Source organism: Diceros bicornis, chromosome 4 (assembly GCF_020826845.1).
Source record: "Diceros bicornis minor isolate mBicDic1 chromosome 4, mDicBic1.mat.cur, whole genome shotgun sequence".
Lineage (NCBI taxonomy): Eukaryota > Metazoa > Chordata > Mammalia > Perissodactyla > Rhinocerotidae > Diceros > Diceros bicornis.
The window spans coordinates 94452102-94476855 of NC_080743.1; the positions used below are offsets into that span (position 1 = coordinate 94452102).

Genomic DNA, 24754 nt, shown 5'->3' on the forward strand with positions numbered 1-24754 from the left:
TCTAAACATGAGGCCCTACCCCTACCAGTGATTAAAGAAACGGAAATACCATGTTCCTTTAGGACAAACTTAAGGCTCTGACTCTAGTAGGAAAGGCACTAAAGGCCCTCCATAAATACCCATTCCCTCTGTTCTTCCTTTTTAAGCCAACAGTTCTCAAATGGCAGATGACAGGTACCTTTGGTTGGTTATTTTGTGCTCAGTGTTTTAAAAGGCAATGTAACCAGATAGGTTTTAGGCTTGGGTGCAGTAGAAATACTTCTTGTTTCAGATCAAGACCTCACCAAGCATTTCAGGTACTGACTGTCGCCATTTATACTTGCGGCTACTGGTTTTGGCTGTAGTCTCCCAGTTTCTTAAAAGGTAAAAACAGGTCTTATTCCAAATCTGTCTAGAGCAGTGCTATTCAACAGACATACAAACGCAAGCCACATTTATAATTTTAAATTTTCTAGTAGCTGCATTTTAAAAAACAAAAATAAAGAGGTAACACTAATTTTGATAACACAGTCAACCCAATCAATGTATCTACAATATAATTAAAACCTATAATCAACATAAAAATTGAGATGTTTTAATTTTTTAAAAAATATTAACATTTCAGATCCAGCATCTATTTTATTTTACACTTACAGCACACACCTCAACTTGGATTAGCCACATTTAAGTGCTCAGTAACTACATGTGGCTGGTGGATACTGAACTGGAGAGCACAGATGTAGATCCTCAACTATCCTGAGGCTACTCGAACAGGAAGGCAATAAATCACACAGATTTTGAAGTTTTTAGTTCTACTAATCCAAATACTGGGCTGAGAGGAAAACCCAAGATAATCTATAAAATTCAGCTGCAATGACTTATAGGAGGGAACTTTTTACAGTAAGATTTTATTTTATTTTATTTTTGGTGAGGAAGATTGTTGCTGAGCTGACATCTGTGCCAATCTTTCTCTATTTAGTATGTGGGACGCTGCTATAGCATGGCTTGATGAGCAGGGTGTAGGTCCATGCCCGGGATCTTAACCCGCGAACCCCAGGCCCCTGAAGTGCAGTGTGCAAACTTAACCACTACGCCACTCGGCCAGCCCCTATAGGTAAGATTTTTTTTTTTTTTTTTTTTTTTAAAGATTTTATTTATTTATTTTTTCCCCCCAAAGCCCCAGTAGATAGTTGTGTGTCATAGCTGCACATCCTTCTAGTTGCTGTATGTGGGACGCGGCCTCAGCATGGCCAGAGAAGCAGCGCGTCGGTGCGAGCCCGGGATCCGAACCCGGGTCGCCAGCAGTGGAGCGCGCTCACTTAACCACTAAGCCACGGGGCCGGCCCTAGGTAAGATTTTTTAATACCATTGTTAGGAATTTTGTAGGTCCTTAAGCACCAACTTTAAAAATTTTACCCTTATTTTAATTTTAAGAATTTGAGAAGTATTATGTATCTCCCTGCTGTCCTGTTAAAACATGCTATGTATTAACCTTATCTCAATGACTAATGTCATCACTATAAGTTCAAAATATAGGACACTTTCATGTTTACTTGAGTCTTTTCTTCTTTTCCTCACAATCACCTTGCTGGTTTCAAATGTATTTTATTTTAAAAGTCTTGGGGCGGGGTAGTAAAAGAAAAAAACCTTAGGAAGTTAGACATAATGCAATTTGCTTGTGCTGAGATTTTATGGTTTAGAGCAATTTTATATAGTACAATGCCTTTTATACCAGTTTTGTTGTGCTGTGAACACATAAATTATAGCTAATCTAACTTGCATATTATATAGGCCAAATACATTTGGCATGCAGCAAAAAAATTTAGACTCTATTTTTGAAAATTCAAGGAAACTAAAAAGTACAATTACTTAACTATACTCATTTTTCCCCTTGGCAAATACACTGTTAAGAATATCGATACAAGAGAACTCTTCTATACTTTACATATTACCCAAATAAAGAGAAATAAGAAATAAAAATAAAGAAACTAGAGAAAGTTTTAAGCTAATGCAATTTAATTTAAATTCATTTTACTTCGAGATTATATTATTTCTTCTTTGAGTGTTAACAACATTAAGTAAAAGGCAATGTTGAATAGGTTTTCTGAAGAATAACAACTGGCCTAAAGCAAATACAATATTTGCTTATGTGAAATTACACTATTGCCTTGAATAGTATAATGGTAAAAACCACATATAAGACGTAGATCGAAACAGATTGAGACAGTCATTCAATTGGAAAAACAACAACAAAAGCTGAACAGGAATTGGCAGTAAACAGTAAGGACTGGGTAAAGACGGGGATGACACAAAGCAGAAGTGGTTGTCTTATAAAATTTTAGTCTCAAACTTATATTTATTAAGCCTCTTACGAAGACATGGAGGGGCAAGACGACAAGAGGTCAGGAGGCTGGAGACTCAAACAGAAAGAATCTAGAAAGGAACACTGGCGTATCATAAAACGACTTAGTTTTTCCCTCTCCTGAAGACCATCAAAAAGATTCACTGTTAACCAGTGCAGCACTAGGAAGCCCTGCTATAACAGAGGTTAAATACTTGCCCAGATTATAAACTGAACAAATAGCACCAATGAGATAAATAAATGCACTAAAAAAAAAATGCTCACTTAATTCCATGTCTGCACTTTTTTTAACCATTGACTAATCTTGAGGTGAACAACTGATTTACAATACTTTCAAATAACTCAATTGTAAAAAAGCATTAGTAACACAGCTCAAAATTATATACATAATAGGAGATAAACAAACAAGCCTAAACTTCTTGACATCAAAAAGCATGTGTTGTCTAAAATCTCTTTTGCCCCCTTATTAAAAAATTATCCAACAAAAATCAAATGAAAATCACTTGTATTAATCAATTACCTCTTCATAAAAATATTCTAATTACTACACTGCATTCATTCAATTCAAACGTGACTTACAGGAAAGGACAGAAAATTAGCATTCTTACCATTATCAATACCTAGGATAAAAAAACATGCAACATCAAGCTAGTTGGTTTTTTTGTATACAAGCGATATATCCAAAGATTATTACGATTTCTAAGAGGAACTCAGTACAAACATGGAATATAAATGCTCTCCTGTATTTTTAAGACAAAATTCACAAGCATAATAGGCCTCACTTTTAATATGAGGATATCAAGTCACTGCTAAGTGCTATTAGAAGCCAATAAAATTTTAAGGTATAATTTGACATCACTCCATTTCCTCAGCTTAGTATTGCTGCTTACCACACAAAACTAGTAAAAATACCAAAAGAATACTGTTAATTTATGTCCCCTTGCATGCAATAATCAAAGACTTTTAGAGATGGATGTTGTACATACCTTAAAGGTGAGGCTGAAAGTAGTGGGAGGAACTGAAGTTAGGCTGGAGCTCTGTTGTATAGTCTCTCTCTTAGGGAGGGGAAGGGTGTTGGGCAGGGGCACCTGAAAAGGTAGGCAACACATATCACAATCTAACTAAGTCTGCTACAAAAGCCCCATTAAAGATACTGCTAACGAACTCTAAGGGTGTTTATTTTTCATCAGAGCCAACAGGAATATTTGATTACTTAGAGTTACACTGTGTTTATAGTAATTGATAATTTTGGATGTCTGAGATAAAACTTCTGCAGAGAAATACTATCTGCCTTTTTATGCATAAATGGACAGAAAAAGAATCTGTCCCAAATATAAGGTAAACATTCGAAGACAGTGCTTCTCATATTTTAATGTGTATATGAAATCACCTGGGGATATTGCTAAAAATGCAGATTATGATTCAGTTGGTCTGGGGTAAGGCCTAAAATTCTGCATTTTAAACAAGCTCCCAGGTGATGCTGATGTTGCTAGTCCCTGGACCATATATTGTGCAGCAAAACTCTAAGGAATATAATTTCCACCATTTATGAGATCCAAATGGAAGCATGGAATATCACCCCCACCTCGTAACACTAAACAAACTGCTTTGCTATAGTAATAACATGATCATGGCAAATATTGTTAGAAACTTGAAGATATTAGAAACTCACTACTCATATCTCTTTCTTTCCTCTAAGTCTCTGGATCTTGAGATTTTATTATGTATTACTATATGATTGATATTGATGGTTCACTCAGTTGTTCAGGTAAAATGACTGGGATGCTTGGGGGTTTTAAGATAATCATTTTGTGATACTACAGGCTATTTAAGAGAGATTTATAATACCATGGACTACTTAATGGAGATTATTTTATAAATCTTTAAAACAGCTGTGGTATAATAATCAAAAACACCACTTCCATTTAAATCTTTAAGACATCCAAAATTCAAAACGATTGTACTATTAGGTAACACTAACCAATAAATATCGGCTAAGATCCTAAAAAAGTGTATTAAGCCTCAATTAGGGGAATAAGCCTTTTTCAAGTATAATTTTTTTTTTGGTGAGGAAGATCAGCCCTGGGCTAACACCTGTGCCTATCTTCCTCCACTTTATATGGGACGCCGCCAGACGCCGCCACAGCATGGCCTGACAAGCTGTGCATCGGTGCGCGCCTGGGATCCGAACCTGGGCCGCCAGCAGTGGAGCACATGCACTTAACAGCTACACCACGGGGCCGGCCCCTAAGCATAATTTTTTTTTTTTTTTTTTTTTTTTTTGTGAGGAGATCAGCCCTGAGCTAACATCTGCCAATCCTCCTCTTTTTTTTTTTTTTTTTTTTTTGCTGAGGAAGACGGCCCTGGGCTAACATCTGTGCCCATCTTCCTCCACTCTATATGGGACGCCGCCACAGCATGGCTTACCAAGCAGTGCGTCGGTGCGCGCCGGGATCCGAACCAGCGAACCCCGGGCCGCCGCAGCGGAGCGCGCGCACCCAACCGCTTGCGCCACCGGGCCGGCCCCTAAGCATAATTTTTTTAAAAGACAAAAGTTCTACGTAAGAAATGGGACCCCCAAACAGACTATGAATGAAAAAATAACATTTCAAAAGGACTCCCAATTTTTCCCATGTAGGATATTTGTTTTTAACACTATACTAAGTTCAGATTCACACCACACTCGGCACAAATAAGCAACATTGTGAGATCATTCCAAATTGAGGACCATTTATAACGCTCCCTGACCCAAACTGATCTTCCTGTTTTCAAACATACGTTGGATAGACTGCTAAAAATCAAATGTAGACTATTCACTTATACACAAGACAAGGTCTCTTCCCTTCAGCAGTCGTCTGTGCACAAGTCACTATGGTAATTAGTCTCTCAGATCACACAAAGAAATCATTAAAATGCTCATCTGAATACTTTTTTTTTAATTTTATTTATTCATTTATTTTTTCCCCCAAAGCCCCAGTAGATAGTGTATGTCATAGCTGCACATCCATCTAGTTGCTGTATGTGGGACGCGGCCTCAGCACGGTCGGAGAAGTGGTGCGTTGGTGCGCGCCCGGGATCCGAACCTGGGCCGCCAGCAGCAGAGCGCGTGCCCTTAACCGCTAAGCCACGCGGCTGGCCCCCATATGGATACTCCTAATGACTTGTAAGGGTTCTGAGAATAATGAGCTTTGCTTCCTTATTCATATTTCACAAGTTATATTTTTAGAGGATAGTTTGGCAGAAAGCACCATATACTTTTTCTTGAAAAAGTAACATCTAAGAAATAGTCTAGGGGCTGGCCCCGTGGCTTAGTGGCTAAGTGCGCGCGCTCCGCTGCTGGCGGCCCAGGTTCAGATCCCGGGCGCGCACCGATGCGCCGCTTCTCCAGACATGCTGGGGCCACGTCCCACATACAGCAACTAGAAGGCTGTGCAGCTATGACATACAACTATCTACCGGGGCTTTGGGGGAAAAAAAAAAAAAATAAATAAAATAAAAAAAAAAGTCTATATTTTTTAAAAATGAGAAAAAACACCACAATTAAAGTATAATTAAACTTTGTTGAGACGTTACTGATTCAATGTTTGATAATCTACATAGTGACACCAGCACTTAAATAGACAGGAAGTCTTTTTGTCCTTCCCAAGTTTTCCATTACTTCCTTATAGGAAATTAAATAAATTTAAACTTTTCTCCAAAAGGTCAGAGGAAAAGGATTTGGCACATGAAGTGAAGTTTTATAATATCTGAAAGCTGGATGAATTACATTAATCAGCTCCTAAAGAGCTGATTTCCCATCACAAAGAGAAAATTTGTGACTCACTCCTTTTTCCCTTTTCCTCAGCTACATATTAAGACTCCTTCAGCTGGATCACAAAAGCCGGATTAAATGATCCCTAAAGCATCTCATCTCTCTAAAATTTTATATATTTGATGCTAGAAGGAAGAACAGACAACATAAAAGAAACATTGTAAGAAGACATAATTGAGATTTTTACTCTCCAAATGAAAAGCCCTGTGTAAGAGACCTTTAAACGTATCTGTAAAGGATATTTTTGAAAAGAATAAGTCTTTGCTTATTACAGAGGGCTATATTTAAAAATGAGAGCAGTTGACCAAATTTCCACCACACCTGTCCTCCAAAACAAGGGCCATACATGTATATTCTAAAATGCTCTATCAACATGGCAGGTTACCTATCTTTTTTTGGCTTATAATTTTTCACTTGTCAGTCAGTGAACTAGGCAAAATTACAGACTGTACTGACTTTTAACACAATCTTGAATTATAGTACGGTTGCTCTGGGAAACTAGCACCAAATTTACATGACTTACTATCACCTTTAATAGAGCACTTAAGAGTTTCTGAAGTATTTACATATACATTATAGCTCAATCTTCAAAACATGAATGTTGTTAAGGTTCAGCATTCAAAAAGAAATACCTGAATCTTTGGTAACACTGTAATTGTCTTTTTGTTTTAATTGAGTGAGCTTTCACTGTGTTTAAGAACAAAGTTATCAACCAAATAGAATGTTGAATCTGTAGAATGTGAAAGCTAAGAACAAAAATTCTTACTGAAACTAGGTTAATAGGATTAGTACTTATGAAACCGAGCCTAAGCACCACAAGCCTGGATCTTAAACAGAAAGCTGATGACTTTGGGGGAAAAATAAAAACAACTTTGACTATTTTTGCTAATTTTAATCATATTACAGTGCTCCTAAATACAAATTTATTATCAACTCTTTCCCTGAGAAGAGTTAAATACTGGTCATACAGTATGCATTAGATAACAGTAGCCAGGTTCCTATACAAACCTGCCACATCTCAGGTTGGTTACTTACATTATTAACTAAAGTATCCTCCATCTTTGCATTATTAGTAGCCACAGTGTTAGGCAGAGAAGAAGAAGGTGTAGTATAGTCTGTTACAGACTCCTGTGGAGAAGTAATAGAAAAAAATACGTTTTAAACTGAATTATTAATGAGTCACCTTCTAATGACAGCCTAACAGTTATAAAGTTGTTTTGGAAGAAAGCAGGACAGAACAGACCTTAAGACTCAACTCACTCAAATCTTAACTTAAAGACTAACAGTGGGATAAAACAAACACGGACCCATCACTGAAGTGATAACATTTCAACTATTGCTAGGATCCTGTACATTTTTAAGAATGCACTGCATAGTACTAGGAGGTTGTCAACAGTACCAAATATTTATTTCTGTGGATTACTAAAAGAACTCTTTGTGTGGTTCTCATACTCAACCTATAGCTTACTTTCAACCATTGAATTTTTCTCTTTAAAATAAAACAACGTGGAAAATGAATGTCAGGATCTTGGTTGTCACAATTAATTAGGGATTTACAATAAACTCGTTTATCATCAATCTCTTTAAATATGGTATATTTGGACCACATGAGCTTTTTACTTACATGTATTGAGTTGTTTGGCAATTAAAGAGAAAAATATTCAAATAACATGAAAAATTCCATCTACCTTTCTTCTAAATGAGTATATGTCCCAGAGTGAACATGAAATGGCAGATAAATATTTGCTTTCCCACAAGTGTTAGTTCCTGTAAGTCACTCAGTGTATTTTGCTTTCAAGAGTACTTTTAAACATATGCATCTTTCATTCAGTGTGGTTCCTAAACGCAAGTCAACTACTTCCTCTGATGCTCAACCAACGAACCAGTGATCTGTTCCAACCCTGCAAGAAAACTGCCTATACTGGAGTTACTAGAAGTTTGTCTTATTTCCTGACTTTAAAATCTCACTAGAAGGCAAGATAAGGCTCCACTGTAACGCCATTAACAAAATAAAAAGTAATATAGAACAATTTTTTCAAAGCCTACAAACCCAACGAAAGGAATTCTAAACCTGTGTAGACATTTTTCACTTTAACTACTCAATAGTTCAGAATTAAGAGTAAATTTCCACAGAAATAATTTACTCTAAGAAATTTTTTACATTACATATGCACACCATGAAATAAAATCTTCTCTGTAGAAATAATAACCCATATAGTCTGTAGAATTATGTGCCTCAAATAAAAAAAAAAAGCATATCATTGCTGTTTTCCCCACTCATTTTAGACGTGGTTTGCCCAAAGGAACTGGTAGTCACTGCGTGCTGCTTACCTTCACATTCGTGCCATATTCTGCGGATGAGACTGAGATCATTGTTCCTATTTCACTAGACATTTCTGAAACTGCTTTAGTTTCCTTTGTTGTCACAGGATCTGTGCTTCTGACTGTAGCAGGACTTGGTTTCTCCTGTCCTTCTGGCTCCACCTGTTGGGCATCTTTTACTTTTCTATTTTTTAATGAACGTTCTTTTCCAATAGGACCAGGCTTATGTTCCTTGTTTTCTACTGGACTCAAATCTGGAAGCTAAATTTATTGTTTATGACAAAAAGGCCTCATGATCCAAGACATTCACTGAAAACTAAATTCAATTTTAAAATTGTTATTTGTTCTCCATAAGTATTAGTGACTTTCATACAATTGTATCTGGAATATGAATTATATTTACCTTCTGGGCTTTGATAGGGCCTGCCCGTGGCTGCTTCTGCCGCTGTTCTTTAGGTTCAGGTATTTTGTCAGTAGTTTTCTCCGAAAGCACAGGAACAATTTCATTTTCATTCCCGTTTGAAGCTGGAGCACCAAACTGAATTGTGTCAATTCCAATTTCAACTCCACTTTCTTGACCATTCTTTGTTCCCTAGTAAAAGAATACTTAAAAACTTGCTATCAAAGCAAAATGAGCTCAAATTTCACTGAATGATTTATGCAGAAGCACATATTTTACAAGTACAATAGAAGAACTTTGAAGCAATCTACATATTAACTGAAATTAACTGACATGGATTATATTTTCAGAGAACTTTCCCTTAATCATTATTGATGTGTAGTAGAAAGTAACTGATAAAATGAAAACTAGGACAAGACTTAAGTTTTTCAAGTCCCCTTTAACGCATCATGATTGTGATCATGGGCAAATGACAGCCTCAAGTTATTTCATCATTTAAAACAAATGTAAAAGCAACAAACACACAAAGATACCATCAGCAACAAATAAACAGCTAAATGAATGAATGAATGGAGGAGAGTACAAAGATAGCAAGACCAGTGTCACCTACTTCTAAGAAGCTTGCTTTAAAAATAAAATGAAGTAATATACATTAAAGTACTTTGTGATTGGTAACGGGGTGCACACACCTTAAGAATCCATTCACCAGTTAAACAGCTAATTTATGTAGCACCTTCTTTGTGCTAGGCACTGATCCAGACAGACACTTACAATCTAACTTGCAGAACTTGCATTATAGTGGGTGGAGAAAATAAACAACTAAAAAGTCAGATACAGGACATGCAAAAATTAAGATATGGTTAAGCCACTTTGGACTGGTAGACAGAGAAATGCCCTGAGGGGGTCACACTGAAACTGAATCTAAAAATCAATGGAAAGTGTCTAGCAGAGCAAACACCTAGCGTAAAGGCCAAGAATGAAAAAGGCTAGTGAGGCTGGAACACAGCAGGTATTAGAAACAGTGGTAGAAGATGAACAAGCAGAAGGCTAGCCGACACGGGGCTTTGTAAGCCAGAGGATGTTTATAACAATTACTTAATCTTTTCATGGAAGAACAAACAAACAAAAAAAAACAAAACTAGGAACAAAGTTCATTCAGGCCTTGGTCTTATAATCCAATCACTACTTCGTATCATTTTTGGCATCCCTGAACTTAGTGGGTCAATCAATTACTGTGTGAGGTTATTGTTATGTTTATTAGTGTAACAATGTCAACAGTATGAATAAGGCATGTCATTCATATTTATTTTTAATATCAAAATACTTTCAAATACAGACATATATTATTGATGTAACTTGGAATAAAAACCTCTATTTGCTTTTTAATCAATGTTGAAATTCTACAGTCAGTTCAGTATAAATGTACAGTTAGTATTAGAAGAGCAAAATGGTGCAGTAATTAACGACTGAAAGCTATTGATTTTATGTACAAAAACGATTAAGAACTTGAAAATAGTTAAATAAAATGGCAAAGAATTGACAGTTAATAGGACTGTTAGAAAACGTTGAGACTGTTTTGGGAAAAATATTATATCTTTGGAAAAAAAAGTTTATAAAATATGCATAATACAGGGAAGGATAATAAAGCTTAGATTATAATATCAATCTTTGTGAGTCTATTGTGTAACTAACACTCATAGCATTAAACAAAATAATAAGAACTCTATTTCACTAGAATCATTCAGGAAAAAGTCCCATTAAGAAATTCTTTCCACCCTGTGAAATGAATTAAAAGTAAAATTTCAACTTTCCTAATTCAAAATTTCACCATAAGGGAATACTCCAAAATCTTGTACAATGAACATCCACACACACATACATACACACAAATCACATTCTATCCAGAAAACACAAAGAACATAAAAAGGATGAAGAAAAATGTGTGCAAGAAAGAGGAAATACCAAAATATCTTGCTCCTCCAACTGGCTGAAGGTGAATGTAAGCATCCTTTTATTATTGCAAACTGGTAGTAGAATGTCTGCAAGAAAAATCTTGCAGCTGAGTGCTAAGTAATTATTATTCCTGTACTTTAACATCAATTTGAAAACCTGGACCAAACATTTTAAAAAAATTATTAACTCTAGTACACCTATCCAAAACAAAGAAAAGAAACTTTCCACTCCACCCTTCATAGCAGCATGAAAAATCTTGAACTTTCTGTATAAGAAATGCTCTCTATAACTAATAATGTCAATACCAACAGGCAGAAGAAAAACAATTAAGCTAAGGATCTTAAATATTGAATCCAGTGACTCTTAATTCTACTTGCACAAAGAGTTCTCCGTAGAACTTTTAACAAGAACCATGAGGCCTACTCCAGACCTAAGTCAGAAAGCTAGAGTGGAGGTAGGGGCAGCAGGAAGATTTCTTTAAAAAAAAAAAAAAGGGGGGGGTGGGTGGGTGGGTGGCCCGGTAGCATAGTGGTTAAGTCTGGTGTGCTCCGCTTCAGTGGCCTGGGTTCGGATCCCGGGCGCAGACCTACACCACTTGCCAAGCCACACTGTGGCAGAGACCTACATAGATAAAAGAGGAAGACTGGCACAGATGTTAGCTCAGGGCTAGTCTTCCTCAAGCAAAATAATAATAATAATAATAAAATAAAGAGGAAGATTGGCAACAGATGTTAGCTCAGAGCAAATCTTTCTCACTAGAAAAAAAAAACAAAAAAACTCTCAACTATTCATTTATCTGCTCCCTCTGCAGCAAAACTACTCTAAGCTTCTCTACACTCATCTTCACTCCCACTTTCTCTTAAATTCACTCTAACCAGGTTTTCATGCCTACCGCTCCACCAACGTTGTTCTTGTCAAAGTAACCAGTGACCTCACGTTGTTAACTCCAGCTGTCAATTCTCAGGGCCTCTCTTACTTGACTGTCCAGCAGCATCTGACACACTTGATTTATCCCTCTTTAAACTCATCTTTCACTTGGATTCCAGGACACTTTTCCAATCACTTACCTTCTCCTTCTCCCACATCTCTAAGTCGGAAAGCTCTAGGACTTAATTTTTGAATCTCTTCTCTTTTCTAACTAATCTCATAACTCATTCTCCCTTAGTGATCTCATCCAAGCTCATCACTTTAAGCACCATCTAATGATGTTCAAATTTATGTCTCCAAACTAGATTATCTCCTCTGAACTACAGACTCTTATATCCAACTACTTACTTGACATTTCCACTTAGATATGTACATCTTAAATCTAACCTGTCCAAAACTGAACTTCCTTATCTTTTCCCCCAGTGCTGATTCATTTTATTGCTTCCCAATCTCAACTGATGGGAACTCCATCCCTCTTGTTGCTCAATCCAAAAACTTTGGAGATAACTGACTCATTTTTCTCACATACCACATTTAATCTATCAATAAATTTGTCAGCTCTATCTTTGAACACCCAGAAACCAACCATTTCTCATCCCTTTTAATGCCACTTCCCTGGTTTATCATCTTTTGATTACTGCAATAGCATCTTAACTTCTACTCTTTGCCCCCCACTGACTATTCTTAACAGACCACCCAGAATAATCTTTTAAAAGTCAGATTCTGTCATTCTTTTGCTCAAAACTATCTATTGTTGGGGCTGGCCCGGGGTTCACAGGTTCGGATCCCGGGTGCAGACCTACACACCAATTATCAACGCACGCTGGGGCAGGCGTCCCACATATAAAATAGATGAAGATGGGCATAGATGTTAGCTCAGGGCAAATCTTCCTCAGCAAAAAGAGGAGGATTGGCAACAATGTTAGCTCAGGGCTAACCTTCCTCACCAAAAAAAAAAAAAAAATCAAAAAACCAAACCTATCTATTGTTTTCCTACCTCTAGCAAAGGCCCCATAGGATCCTCCCCCTATTATCTTCCCAACTTCATCTCTTCTCTCTCCATGCCTTATTTCACTCCAGCCACACAGTCCTCCTTGATCTTCCTCAAACACATGCTCCTGTCTCAAGGCTTTTGTACTTGTTATTCTTTGAACTAGGAGTTCACTTTTCCTCAGACATTTGAATAGCACACTCTCTTACCTCCTTCAAGTTTTTAACTCATATGTCACCTATGTAGCCTTTCCTGCCCACCTTATTTTAAGTGGTCTCCACACCTCTTGGGAAATTCCTTGTGTACCCTCCTTGCTTTGCGTTTCTTCTCAGTACTGACAAGACACTGTAATTTATTTACTGTTGGTCCCCCCAACCCAAATGGAGGCCCCATGAGCACAGGGCTTTTTGTACGTTTTTGCCGCACCCCGGCCACCTGCCACGTTTTGTAAGCCCACAGGTTTGAACAGTGCCTGGGACATAACAGGTGCTCAATAAATGTTTGTTCAATGAATGAATGAAGAAGTGCTGACCTAAACAGTCATTTAGCAACACTGCACATTTGAGAAATTACGTTAGAACAATCTCCTGTGAACTCTGCTTCCAAGTAATTATACTGCCTAATTATTCAAGCTAAAAACATGGTAGAAAAATCCAGAAAATAGTAACTGCACTTATATTCTCTGCATCACAAGGAGTTTTCTTGAGACTAGAATTAAAAAAATGTTAACCTTAATATGTCTAAAGGTAAGAAGCAGCTAATAAATGTAGAGATCCAACAGCATTAGCATCTCTTGGGAACTTCTCAGAAATGTATTCAGGCCTCAACCCAGACCTAATGAATCAGAAACTCTGGGCATGGGTCCCAGCAATCTATTTTAATAAGCTCTCTTGATGATTCTGATGCATGCTCAGAAACTGTTTTAAGGAAACTCTGCCACACTAACCCCATCAAGGCCATTATTAAGTCTATTCCTACCTCTGATGAAGTAGCTGATCCAAACGATGTTAGGGGTTTATTCCACGCACTGACTGAAGGTGGCTGTGGTGGACTAATGGGACCTACTGAAAAGAAGAAGCCATAGGAAATGTGACCATTAAAATGTAGGGGCTAATAATCTCTATTTAATCCTTTCTGTTAATGGTAGCTAGGCAATAAAACAATGACTTTTCACGTCACAGTTAGAGACTCTTGCATACCCAAATAGATATAAGACCCCCCAAACACTGTATATTGTTTTTCTATCAACATAAAATTGTGTCCATAAAATGTCTGTTAAAAGTATAAAACACTTGTTTTAGAAACAAAGGTTTTAAGAAAGGAATCTAAGAAAAGATTACTATTAATGTTTCCTACTAAGAAAAAAGAGATGACTAGGAAAAAACATACTCAATGTGTAAATAAAATTAAAAACAAACCCCAATATTCCCACGCCATTCCCCATCCCTCACTTCTCCGTTGCACACTTACATTTCTTAGAGATGTCATTCAGCACAGCTGTTGGGGCCACCTTGTTATCCCATAATTCAGTTGTAAGAGTGCCATGTGACTGTGAGGTCTGGATGGATTTTCCTGTGACTACATAATCTGTGCCATTAGGTGTTTGAGCTGAAGGTAGTCTAATTGAAGGTGGTGGCTGTTTTGAAGACTGTGTTGTAGCCTGTAGTGGACTCTGGACTGGTTTGTGAGTCTGTCCCTGAGTCTGGACTGGGGCAGCAGGGACTTGGGCTGGGACTGAAACTGGGACTGGGACTAGGGCTGAGGCTGGGGCTGAAGCTGGGAGTGAGGCTGGGGCATTTGGGGCTGAGGTGGGGGCAGCTGGGACCGAGATGGCTGGGGCAGCTGGGGCTGAGATGGTTGGAGCTGGAGCTGAAGTTGGTACAAGGGCTGAAGCAAGGATGGGAATTGAGGCTGAGGCAAGGATGGGGACAGAGGCTGGGGTTGAAGCTGAGGCAAGGATGGGGGTTGGAGCTGAAGAGCAAGAGGCTGTAGCTGTAGCTGAGGTGGAGACGGCGACTGGAGCTGAGGCTGAGGTTGGGAGTGGAGCTGAGGTTGAGGTTAGGACTGGAGCTGCAGCTGAGGCTGGAGCTGGAGCTGAAGGTGATGCTAGAATTGGAGCTGGGGTTGAAGCTGGAACTGGAGCTGAGGTGGAGGCTGGCACTGGAGCTGAGGTTGAAGCTGGACCTGGAGCTGAGGCTAGAGCTGGACCTGAAGCTGGAGCTGGAGACTGTGCTTGCTGGGTCCCTGTAGCCTGTTTTTTGGCAAATCTTGGAGGAAGCTTAGAACTCTGACTTCTTCCTTTTTCATTTGCATTCTTTTTATTCCAGACCTTAAAAAATTGGTAGGAATAATTTTTGCCAATAATACAGCTGAAAGCAACAGTTCATGAATACAATTGCTCATAAAGCTACCTACTGCTAATTTAGCACCTTTACTTATCAAAATAATATTTGATAGGGCAAGAATGTCAAGGCTGCTAACGAGATTTTAAATTAGGAGAAACCAAGATGCAATAAGGGAAAAATGACAAATATGCATTATACATCCTGATATACAACAACACAACCTCTTTTCCACAATTCTGAAATTCAAAAATTTAAGCAAGTCTGCAGTAAATTCATTTGGCAGCAAAATCTGACCTAATCTGACAAAAAGCTACTTACTGACTTCACTCAACTCATGTTTGCCACAGAAACATTAATTCTGGGAGTGTTGCTGGGGTGTTATGCTATATATGATAAATGCACTACTATTTTTACCTTCCTAAAAATAAATAAATAAATGACTTCTGAAAATATCTAGTCCCAAGGGTTATAGTCAATTGAACTCAACACTACCATCCACATAGGATTTTTAGTGTTTCCTGTTTTTAAGTCTTTTTGTCTCTTAGAGCTCTTTGTCACTATGATCCATGTGTTCTATTTATTTTTATCCTGTGTCAGCATTGAGCAAAATGGGTGTTTGGGTTGATTAAAATGGAATAACTTATCTTGATTCATACTGCGTATTTAAGTGAACTAATTTAGATTACGGTAGAAACCTGATAGGTCAAGAACCTGCAATTTATTAGATCATGGTAGTTGTGTTTATCCGATTTCCAAGACAATTTAAAATTAACTCTGACATGAAGATGGGGCAAATAAGATAACTAGTAATAAAAGATAAAATATGTTGTTGAATTAAAGTAAAGATGGTCTACTCCAAGGAAAACAGTGAGCTACAGTGATTGTACTCTATTTAAAATATATCCCAATTCTGGTTAAAAACAGTTTAAAGTTGTGAAAATAAAGTCATTCTTAACACTTGAATAACAAATACAGACTTGACTTTACGGTATATAGAGATCTGGACCATTTGCTAATGTATTTTGGGCAAACAATCTGAATAACTAGCAACAAACTGAAACACTAAACCTGTATGATTTGTTCTTCCTTCTTTCGGCGTTCCTCATCCTGTAAACGTTTTTGTTGTTTTTTGGATACCACTTCAGTAAAACCATCATCATTCAAATTTGACTGGGGGTCTTCAACTACTGTTACTTCAGGGTGGTCATCAATTATAACAACACCTGTGGGTATGGAAAAAGATTTAAAATGATAAATATATTTTTTCAATTGAAAAGATAAATAGAAAGGTTTAGTCCAGTAGTGATAAAAAAAGACAAGCCAAAAATTTAGTTCTTATAATTCACAGTATAACCCATTTCCCACACCATAAGATGACCATTTATTAGTAAGATTTGAAAAGATTTCATAGATTTATGAAAAGATTTCATAAACAAGGTTAAAAAATAAAAGTCCTAAAACTACCTGCTTTAAATGATATACGTCTTTTTTTCTTAAGTAATATAGTGGTAATGTCTTTTTTAAAAAAAAAATCAAAATTATCCTATTATCTTAGCCAAATCATGTAACCTCTACCTCTCCCAGCCTCAGATCTGCACTGTGCTATAAAGATCTACATAGTCTTTTACTTCATTTGCATCGATTGTTTCCCTTTTTCAAAGGACGAAATGAGTTCTCAGAGGCTGATCTGCTAGACGTGAGGTGGTTCCAAGAGAAGCTGGTCTTAGGATTCTTAACGCCTCTGTTTTATGTAGACCACTGCCTACAATGTGTAGTTGTTAAAAACAAATCAAACATACGTGAAAGTTCAATGTGAACATAAAGTGGCACAGATATAAATACGTCATGATAACTCAGGAGATGAGTAACTCAAGACATATTTTCAATTGATTGTTCAACTAACAATTATTTTGGCAATCTTGTTAAAATTATCATATATCCTAGTGAATATAAGAAGTCTAGATCTATTAAATAATATTTTTAAAAAAATTTAGAATAGTTCAGGCAGTGTGATTTGGGGTTGTAGGTATAATGTTTGTATAATAAATATAAGAAAAGGGTGAAGCAATTCAAATAAATTATTTTAATTTTGCAAACAATATATTTGTTGTCAGTGCCGTCAAGTTGATTCTGACTCCTAGAGACCCTGCGTACAGCAGAGGAACCCTGCCCAGTCTTTTTGCACCATCCTCTCACCTTTCAGCACTATATCAGACAATACTCCACTGCTACTCACAGGGTTTTCATGGCCAAATTTTTCAGAAGTGGGTGGCCAGGTCCTTCTTCCTAGTCTGTTTTAGTCTGCAAGCTCCACTGAAACCTGTCTACCATGAGTGACCCTGCTGGTATGTGAAATACTGGTGGCATGGCTTTTGGCATCACAGCAACACGCAGCCACCATAGTATGACAACTGACAGATGGGCGGTGTGGTTCCCGGACCAGGAAATGAACCTGAGCTACGGTTAGTGAGAGTGCTGAATCTTAACCACTAGACCACAAGGGCTGGCTAAACAATATATGTTTTAATTGGGGAACACATATAATAAAAATGGATATCTGCTTGGGAATATATGCATACAATTCAGGATGGTGATAACTTGTGAGGGATAGCAAGAGGATATGATCAGGGAGTGCTTCATAGGGAATCTATCTGCAAACAATTTTTTTTAAATAGGAAAAAAATTTGCATTTATGTAAACACTGACAGGGAAAGAAAAAATAAATACTAAGACTGGCATTCACTCTTTAAAAACCTATTATTGTGTTTTTCTAATAAAAACCTGATTGATTCTGATTTTCTTCTACTTGTGCTTTAAATCCTTTAAGAAATTAACTCTGTAAAATGGAGTATATGATCATTTCAGTGAAAGGTCTTAATCAAACATTTCAAAGGATGTCATGTACTTCATTATTTCAGACAGGTGAAGAGACGTCTTCATAATTCTAAATTCACCTCAGTTTTTTACTTAGACTAAAAAGTGTGTGTGTGAACTGTATCTTCATAGCCATGCCACCACTCATTATTTTAATTTTCTTGCCAAAGAGCTTCTTTAGAACCTTTCAAAGAGTTAGTTCACCCAACTACATGCAGCATTTATGGAAATTTGAACAATACTTTGTTTGTTTTCAGCACCCTATTCTTGCCTGGTGCTTTGTAACATTTTGGGCTGAAGAGGTATTACTTAACAAATGTTATCAGGAAAACAATCTAAAGATGACTAACTCTTAAATTTAACTTTAATGAGTTAAAACAAATAACTCAATTTCCATCATTAATTCAGAAATACAATAGAGTTCTTACCTGTTTACATTATGTCTAAATCCAATAATACAATACTTTGGGAAATTTCTACTCCAGAAGTTGTTTAGAAGAAGGAAAACTGGTTAATAGATATTTGGGAAGACAAATCTGCCACATCTTGCGGACATTTTGTAATCTTCACTAGTCATTTTGCAAATGTGGTGTTTAGAGGGATGCTAGTCTCCTCTCTCTCTTGTGTACCACTATATGGTTAGCATCAAGCTTCCTACGGGTTTAACTGTTCTCTCTAAATCAGGGCTTTCCAACTTCAGCACTACTAACATTTTGAGCTGGCTGTCCTGTGCATCGTAGGATGTTTAGCAGCATCCCTGGCCTATACCCACACTAACATGTCAGTAGTATCCAGCCCCAAGTTGTGACAACCAAAAATGTCTCCAGAGATTGCCAACTGTCCCCTGGAGCACAAAATCACCCCTGTTAAGAACCACTGCTCTAAATAATCTAAAAATTCTTAAATATGCAATAAAGGTAAGTTTATTTCTTTCTCATGTGAATCTTAGAATGGTAGTCCTGAACAGTAGTTCTCCAATGTTTGCATGCATTGGAATCACCTGGAGAATTAGTTAAACCAGATTGCTACACGTTCCAAGAGCTTCTGATTCAGTAGGTCTAAGGTAGGACCCAAGATTTTGTATTTCTCACAAATGTCCAGATGATGTTGATGGTCTGCGGACCATACTTTGAGAATCACTGGTCTAGAAATAATAATGCCAAGGTCCTGGGCTCAAATGAAGTTTAACATGGATAAATAACCATTTACAGTCACGCGCCGCCTAACAACGCTTTGGTCAACAACCGTGGTCCCGTAAGATTAGTACCATATAGCCTAGGTTTGTAGTAGGCTATATTGTCTAGGTTTGTGTAAATACACTCTGCGATGTTCACACAATGACAAAATCACCTAACAGTACATTTCTCAGAATGCATCCCCATCGTTAAGCGAGGCATGACTATACTAGACGGAAGAAAACGCCCATCTACATCTCTATTACTGAAATAACGTACCTAACCTAAGTTTTCCATTACAACCGTCTGGTCTTAACTAAGTAAAGCTCTCAATTTTATTCAGTATTTCCAGCTTAAGTCTCATCTAAATGGATGTCAAATAGCACGTTTTTATATGTACAAGTGTCTACTCATAAATATTCCTTGTTAAATTCCTCATCAAGCATTTTCTTCTTGCTTGTGTTATCCTTTGCATTTGATATCCTATCACTTCATGGCTTTCTGAAAGGATTTATCCATAGCAACAGTGTCTCCCACCCTATTATTTATTCTCTATTGACCATATCTTAGATAGCATTTTTATCACGGTTAGAACTCATGGGGGTTAACATTTCTTTAAGACACAGCATACATAGATATAATTAAGCATCTTCATTTGATTTTATGCGCTTTCCCACACCTGAATTATCTTTAACAAGAATTTTATCAAGCATTCAAGGCTATGCTAAAAGCTGGTATTATTTTAGTTCAAGTTATATCAGTTAGTAATTTATAATCAGCCTCTGTCTCTACCTTGTAGTCCAACTCTTTCTTTCTTTGATGACTTTTTTATTTACAGCATCTACTTAAATGTAACAAACAAAAAGATAGGGAGATAAACACATAAACAAAAGGAACCTAAGACATACTTGCATAATTGTTGAGATCAAACTGTGACAGCGCATCTACTTTCTCTTTGGGTTTTTTAGGGCCTGGTTTGGGGTCTTCTCTTTTTTTCCCAGTAGAATCTTTGGAGTTCTTTTGTCCTGTACCATTAGGTGCTCCTTCCTGGTGGTGTGTAGAACTGCCATTGATGGGATCAACACCAGTTGTACCTGTAGACTGGTCATCAAATGGCCTACAAAATAATAATTTGAGATATTACTACCTCCATATAACTGAACGAAAGGAATACGCTCAACATACCTGAACAACAACAACAAAAAATGCTCTTACTGGTAGTTTCTAAAATTCAATCTAAGAAGAAACAGTAGTGGGATAGAAGACCCTAACTCTAAAACCAACAAGCCTCAGTGACTTTTGTTGAGTATAACTTCATTAAAACCGAGCTTCTTGATAAAGTAGACAGACTAGCTCCCTAGAATTCTTTCCAGCCATTGAATTCTAGAATTCTAATTATCCTCTGAAGGTTCTTATTGTGTTCATTTGCCTATCAAGTTATCAATGAACTAACAAACATTGTTTATAGCAGAAAATTTCTGTGATCCAAGTGAGTCCCAAGCATTCACTATTGGATCTTCTCCACAAGAGGGCAGCATACAAAAAAAATTTAAAAAGCATTCTATGTTTATATTATGTCTATGATTTTTTTAAAAAGTTCAATCAGTTTTATACACTAATGTAAACACACAAAAAAACCACTTTTAAACGGAAACAATTCATTTCACAAACCAAATGTATTTTTACAGTTTTTGTTTTCTAACAAATTATATTCTTGGGTTCATTTTATAAAAATTTTATGAAAATAGGCCATGGAAAATAGGTTTATTAATTCCTTTTCATCTTAGCCTATTGTATCACTCAAGATAAAAGCTTACTAAGTACTTGACACAAGGCATAACCTCAAATATTTGAAGAATGATTTCATCTCTTCTAAATGGGACTCTCGCAAAACATTCGTTTTAACTACAACCAGTAACTCCTATTTCTGCAGGTTCAAAGTTGTTACCACATATATGACACGAAAGTCTTGCTAAGTAGTTGAGCTCTACACTGCACAAAAATCAGATCAAGATTTCTCTTGGGTATTATTACTTGAAATTCAATAGTTCAGTTATAGTCAATAACTACATTGTTATTGTAACTACATATATTATCCTATTCTTTTGGACTTTTAAATTCAAGGCAGGTTCAAATTCTGTATTAAGCAGGTACTCAGGAAACACAACTGGTCACACAATTTCCCTGGAACTTTTTCTAAATTATGAGACAGAAAAATATTTTTGTAGATGGGTGCAACCTAAAATGCTAAGTATATGTAACTAACCAATGCAGATTAACATAATATTGTCTGATAAACTTCTTACCAGCTCAGGCTGCAAACCTGGGAATTTGGTCAAAAAAGAGGGCACACCATAATAAGTTGCTTGCTATTTACCAGGTATTATGTTAAGTACTTCACAAATACCAGGTCAGTAATCTTCACACTTTTTTTCCTAAGTATTATTACCTCCCCCCCATTTTACTAGTGAGAAAGCAGAGTTTATACAATTGGTGAGTACCAGAGCCTAGATTTCAAACTAGGCATACTGTTACTTTACAATTTTTCCTAATACTAAAGAAATCAATAATAATTTACCATAACCAACGTTTTAACATTTTAAAGAATAGATCAAGTTTAGTACAATTTGGCAAAATTAAAAAAAAAATCCAGTGACGTGGTATTTATGTTACTGGTGGCCTTGGTGGTTGGGCAGGACTTTGCTTTCTGGGCTTCTCTCTAACTGATCATTTATTGTTGGTTTGCAACTCGAGAGGGCAATATAATTTATCCTTAAGGTTCAACATTCACTCTCTAGAAACCAGTACAGAGTGATAAAGTATATGGTTACAACATATTAATTTAGGTCCCAGAGGATACTTGTGAGCACCAGAGTTTTGCAAAAAGAAACCAAGAAAGAAAGGAGGTCTACTCATCATCAATAAGATGACTTACCAAACGGAGAACCTGTACAGGTCCCTCCCTAGGTGTGCAGATTTCCCCAAAGCTACAAATTCTTAAGAAGACTCTTTCGGAAAATGTAACTTAGCAGGTAAAGACTCTTGAGACACAATAACCTCTCTTCCTCAAGCACCATTACACTTCGAGAACAGAGAAAAGAATTTGTGGAGAACAATGTTTTGGTCCTCTATCTAGACTTGCTCCTTTTTGCACAGTTCAACCAAGAAGTCTACTTTCAGCTTTTTTAAATGTGCAAAAGTAATTAGATCTAAAACAAAGTACTCACCCTCGCTTTCCACTTTTTGATGGTGGGCCACTTCTCCTTTCATTTCTAGGACCTGAGAAATTCCTTCCAGATTTAGGTGGACCGCTGTTGCCACGCCGATTCTGACGATCTACACCAGGTCTCTGACTAGAAAAGCTTCTCTTTGCTATTTCCCTTTTTGGAGGTAAAACATTCTCTCCGGCCTTTACAATTGCTTGTGCACTCAAATCAGCGTTTTTTTTTTCATCCCTCTCACGCCTCTCATTGAAATCACTGCTTTCAGAAGCTGTTTCCCATTCTTCATTTGCCTGATCTGAAGAGTTCTGATTAGATAGGTCTGGTGTCTTATTCCCAGAAATATCTCCAGCAGTATTAACTGATTCTTGAACCACATTATTAGCTGTGCCATTTGTTGGCACAGCTACCTCATTAGTTTTTGAAGCAGCCTCCCTTTCTCTTAGCCGTCTAAATCGAGGAGGCTTATCTTGCCGTGGTGGTCGGGTAGGACGTTGCCTTCGAGGCCTCTCTCTACCTGGGTCAAATTTTCGCTCAAATTTTGGAGGTCGTTTATCTGCTGGTATAGGAATAAACTGCTCATGTCTTCTTGGTGGCTCTCCATCATCTGGTTTAGGAGCTTCTGTCTGCCTTGGGTTCCACTGATTGTCCCGATAAACAGGTCTTCGTAAGGTGGAAGGGCGTGATGGGCGACCTCCAGGATCCCTTCCACCACGTCTGAATGTTCCCCCTCTGCCTCGCCTTGTAGGCTCTCCTTTAGGAAGGAAGCCTGGTTTAGATTTATCATCATCCCTTACATACGATTTTTCTAGAGGTCGATTATCTATTCGGACATGATTTTCAGGCTTGAAAGAAGATTGAGGCTTTATAGGTTTTTTGTTTTCAGATCGTTCCTCTCTTTTGGGAAGTTTACCTTTGCTTAAACTATCCTTGTCACTTGCACTTTCATGAATTTCACTGTCTGTGTCAGTCTCTGAACCTCGCTGTCGTCTTCTTTTGGGAACGACTTCAAAATCGGAGCTCTCACTTCGTGTTTCACTTTCTTCTCGCTGTCTGAGAGGTCCTGAGGGCACATGCTCTGTTCGTGGCTTACTGTCTCTATACTGAGGATAATCTCGAGTGTGCCCTCTACCACCCCGGCCACGCCCTCCATAAGAGCCTCTATAGCTTCGGCCTCTGGAGTAATATTCACCTCGGCCTCGACCTCTGTATCCTTGATCTGGAAACCAATCTCTGTCTCTAGCTTCTTTCCAATAGGTCCTAGGGGGTAAAGATTCTTTTTTAACTGCTGGTCTTGAATCTGGTCGAGGCCTCTCTATAACAAGGTCTTTGCTGATAACTTTCTCAGGTTGTTTTTCCTCTTTGACTGGTGGTGCTGTGACAGTTTGTTGGTTTACAGTTTTAGCAGCAGGCTCTACCTCAACATTACTTACAGGTTCCAAGGGCTTCTCAGTATCTTGAGGTGGCTTTTGCACCAAAGGTGAAGTTTCTGTTGAAGGAAATTTCTCTAGTTCTGGTTGAGGTGGTGGTGGAACTGACTGCGGCTGAATCGGTGCTGCAGGTGGTGGGGGCGGAGGAAGAGGATCTTTCTTTTCTGTCTTTTCGGGTTTTACAACTTTTTCAGTGACCTTTTCTCCTTCCTTCTCCTTCCTTTGCTCTCGTTCCTCTTTCATATCTCTAAGTACAGGTTTTTTAATGGGACCTGATCTTCTCACAGGCCTATCATTACCTTCTTCTCTTCTGTTGGAGCCTGGCCTTGGGCCCCAACGAGTTTCTGATTTAGACTTATACAACTTTTCAGGTTTTGGTCCTTCTGAAGGTCGTATAAAGCTATCCTTTTTTGGTTTTTCCTCTGGCCTTTCCGCTGGTTCTTTTGAATCAATGCATCTGTTGGTTACTTTAGGAATGCTTGGAGATGGCTCATTTCTTTGCTCCTCTGATTTTTGAATATGGTTAGATCCATGGGAAACACTTCTTTTCCGGGCAGGCTGACTTTCTCCAGCTGAAATCCGTTCTTCTTGAGGAATGGATACAGTCTTTTGCTCAGATACATCAAAACAAGACGACTGATTATTTGTGTCAGTGTGGCGAGGTCTAATGTCTTCCACAGATCTGCTTAAAAACTTTTGTACTTCTGTCTCACTTGATTCTCTGACCAAATCTGCTTTTGGATGAGCCTCTAATTGACTATGTTCTACAGGACAAGCAGCAGTAATCTGTTCCTGATCCAACGGGGCTTCAGGCCTAGGATGACGAGAATTCAAAGGCATAACCATCAAGGCAAAATCTTTCTTACATGTAAGTGTACAGCAAATTAATCCTTCCAATTTTAAAACATAAAACAATGCATCCTAATCATAAAGAACATCTTTATGTCTCTATAAAACGTTTAGT

The 24754-nt window shown here is 37.6% G+C and overlaps 1 protein-coding gene across 11 annotated transcripts in view; it reads right to left on the reverse strand.

Moving 5' to 3' along the window:
- The window catches only part of PRRC2C (proline rich coiled-coil 2C), a 97178-nt gene that overhangs the window by 15376 nt on the left and 57048 nt on the right, over positions 1 to 24754 (reverse strand). For 10 of the 11 annotated variants that reach the window (XM_058540076.1, XM_058540073.1, XM_058540075.1 and 7 more), the window contains exons 16-24: positions 22367 to 24604; positions 20048 to 20256; positions 16159 to 16313; positions 14216 to 15074; positions 13724 to 13809; positions 8878 to 9066; positions 8484 to 8735; positions 7188 to 7280; positions 3328 to 3429 (exon numbers count right to left, since the gene is read on the reverse strand). In XM_058540076.1, coding sequence (XP_058396059.1) covers positions 3328 to 3429; positions 7188 to 7280; positions 8484 to 8735; positions 8878 to 9066; positions 13724 to 13809; positions 14216 to 15074; positions 16159 to 16313; positions 20048 to 20256; positions 22367 to 24604 — 4183 coding nt within the window. The remainder of the gene's footprint in view (positions 1 to 3327; positions 3430 to 7187; positions 7281 to 8483; positions 8736 to 8877; positions 9067 to 13723; positions 13810 to 14215; positions 15075 to 16158; positions 16314 to 20047; positions 20257 to 22366; positions 24605 to 24754) is intronic. The other variant, XM_058540072.1, reaches the window with a different exon arrangement.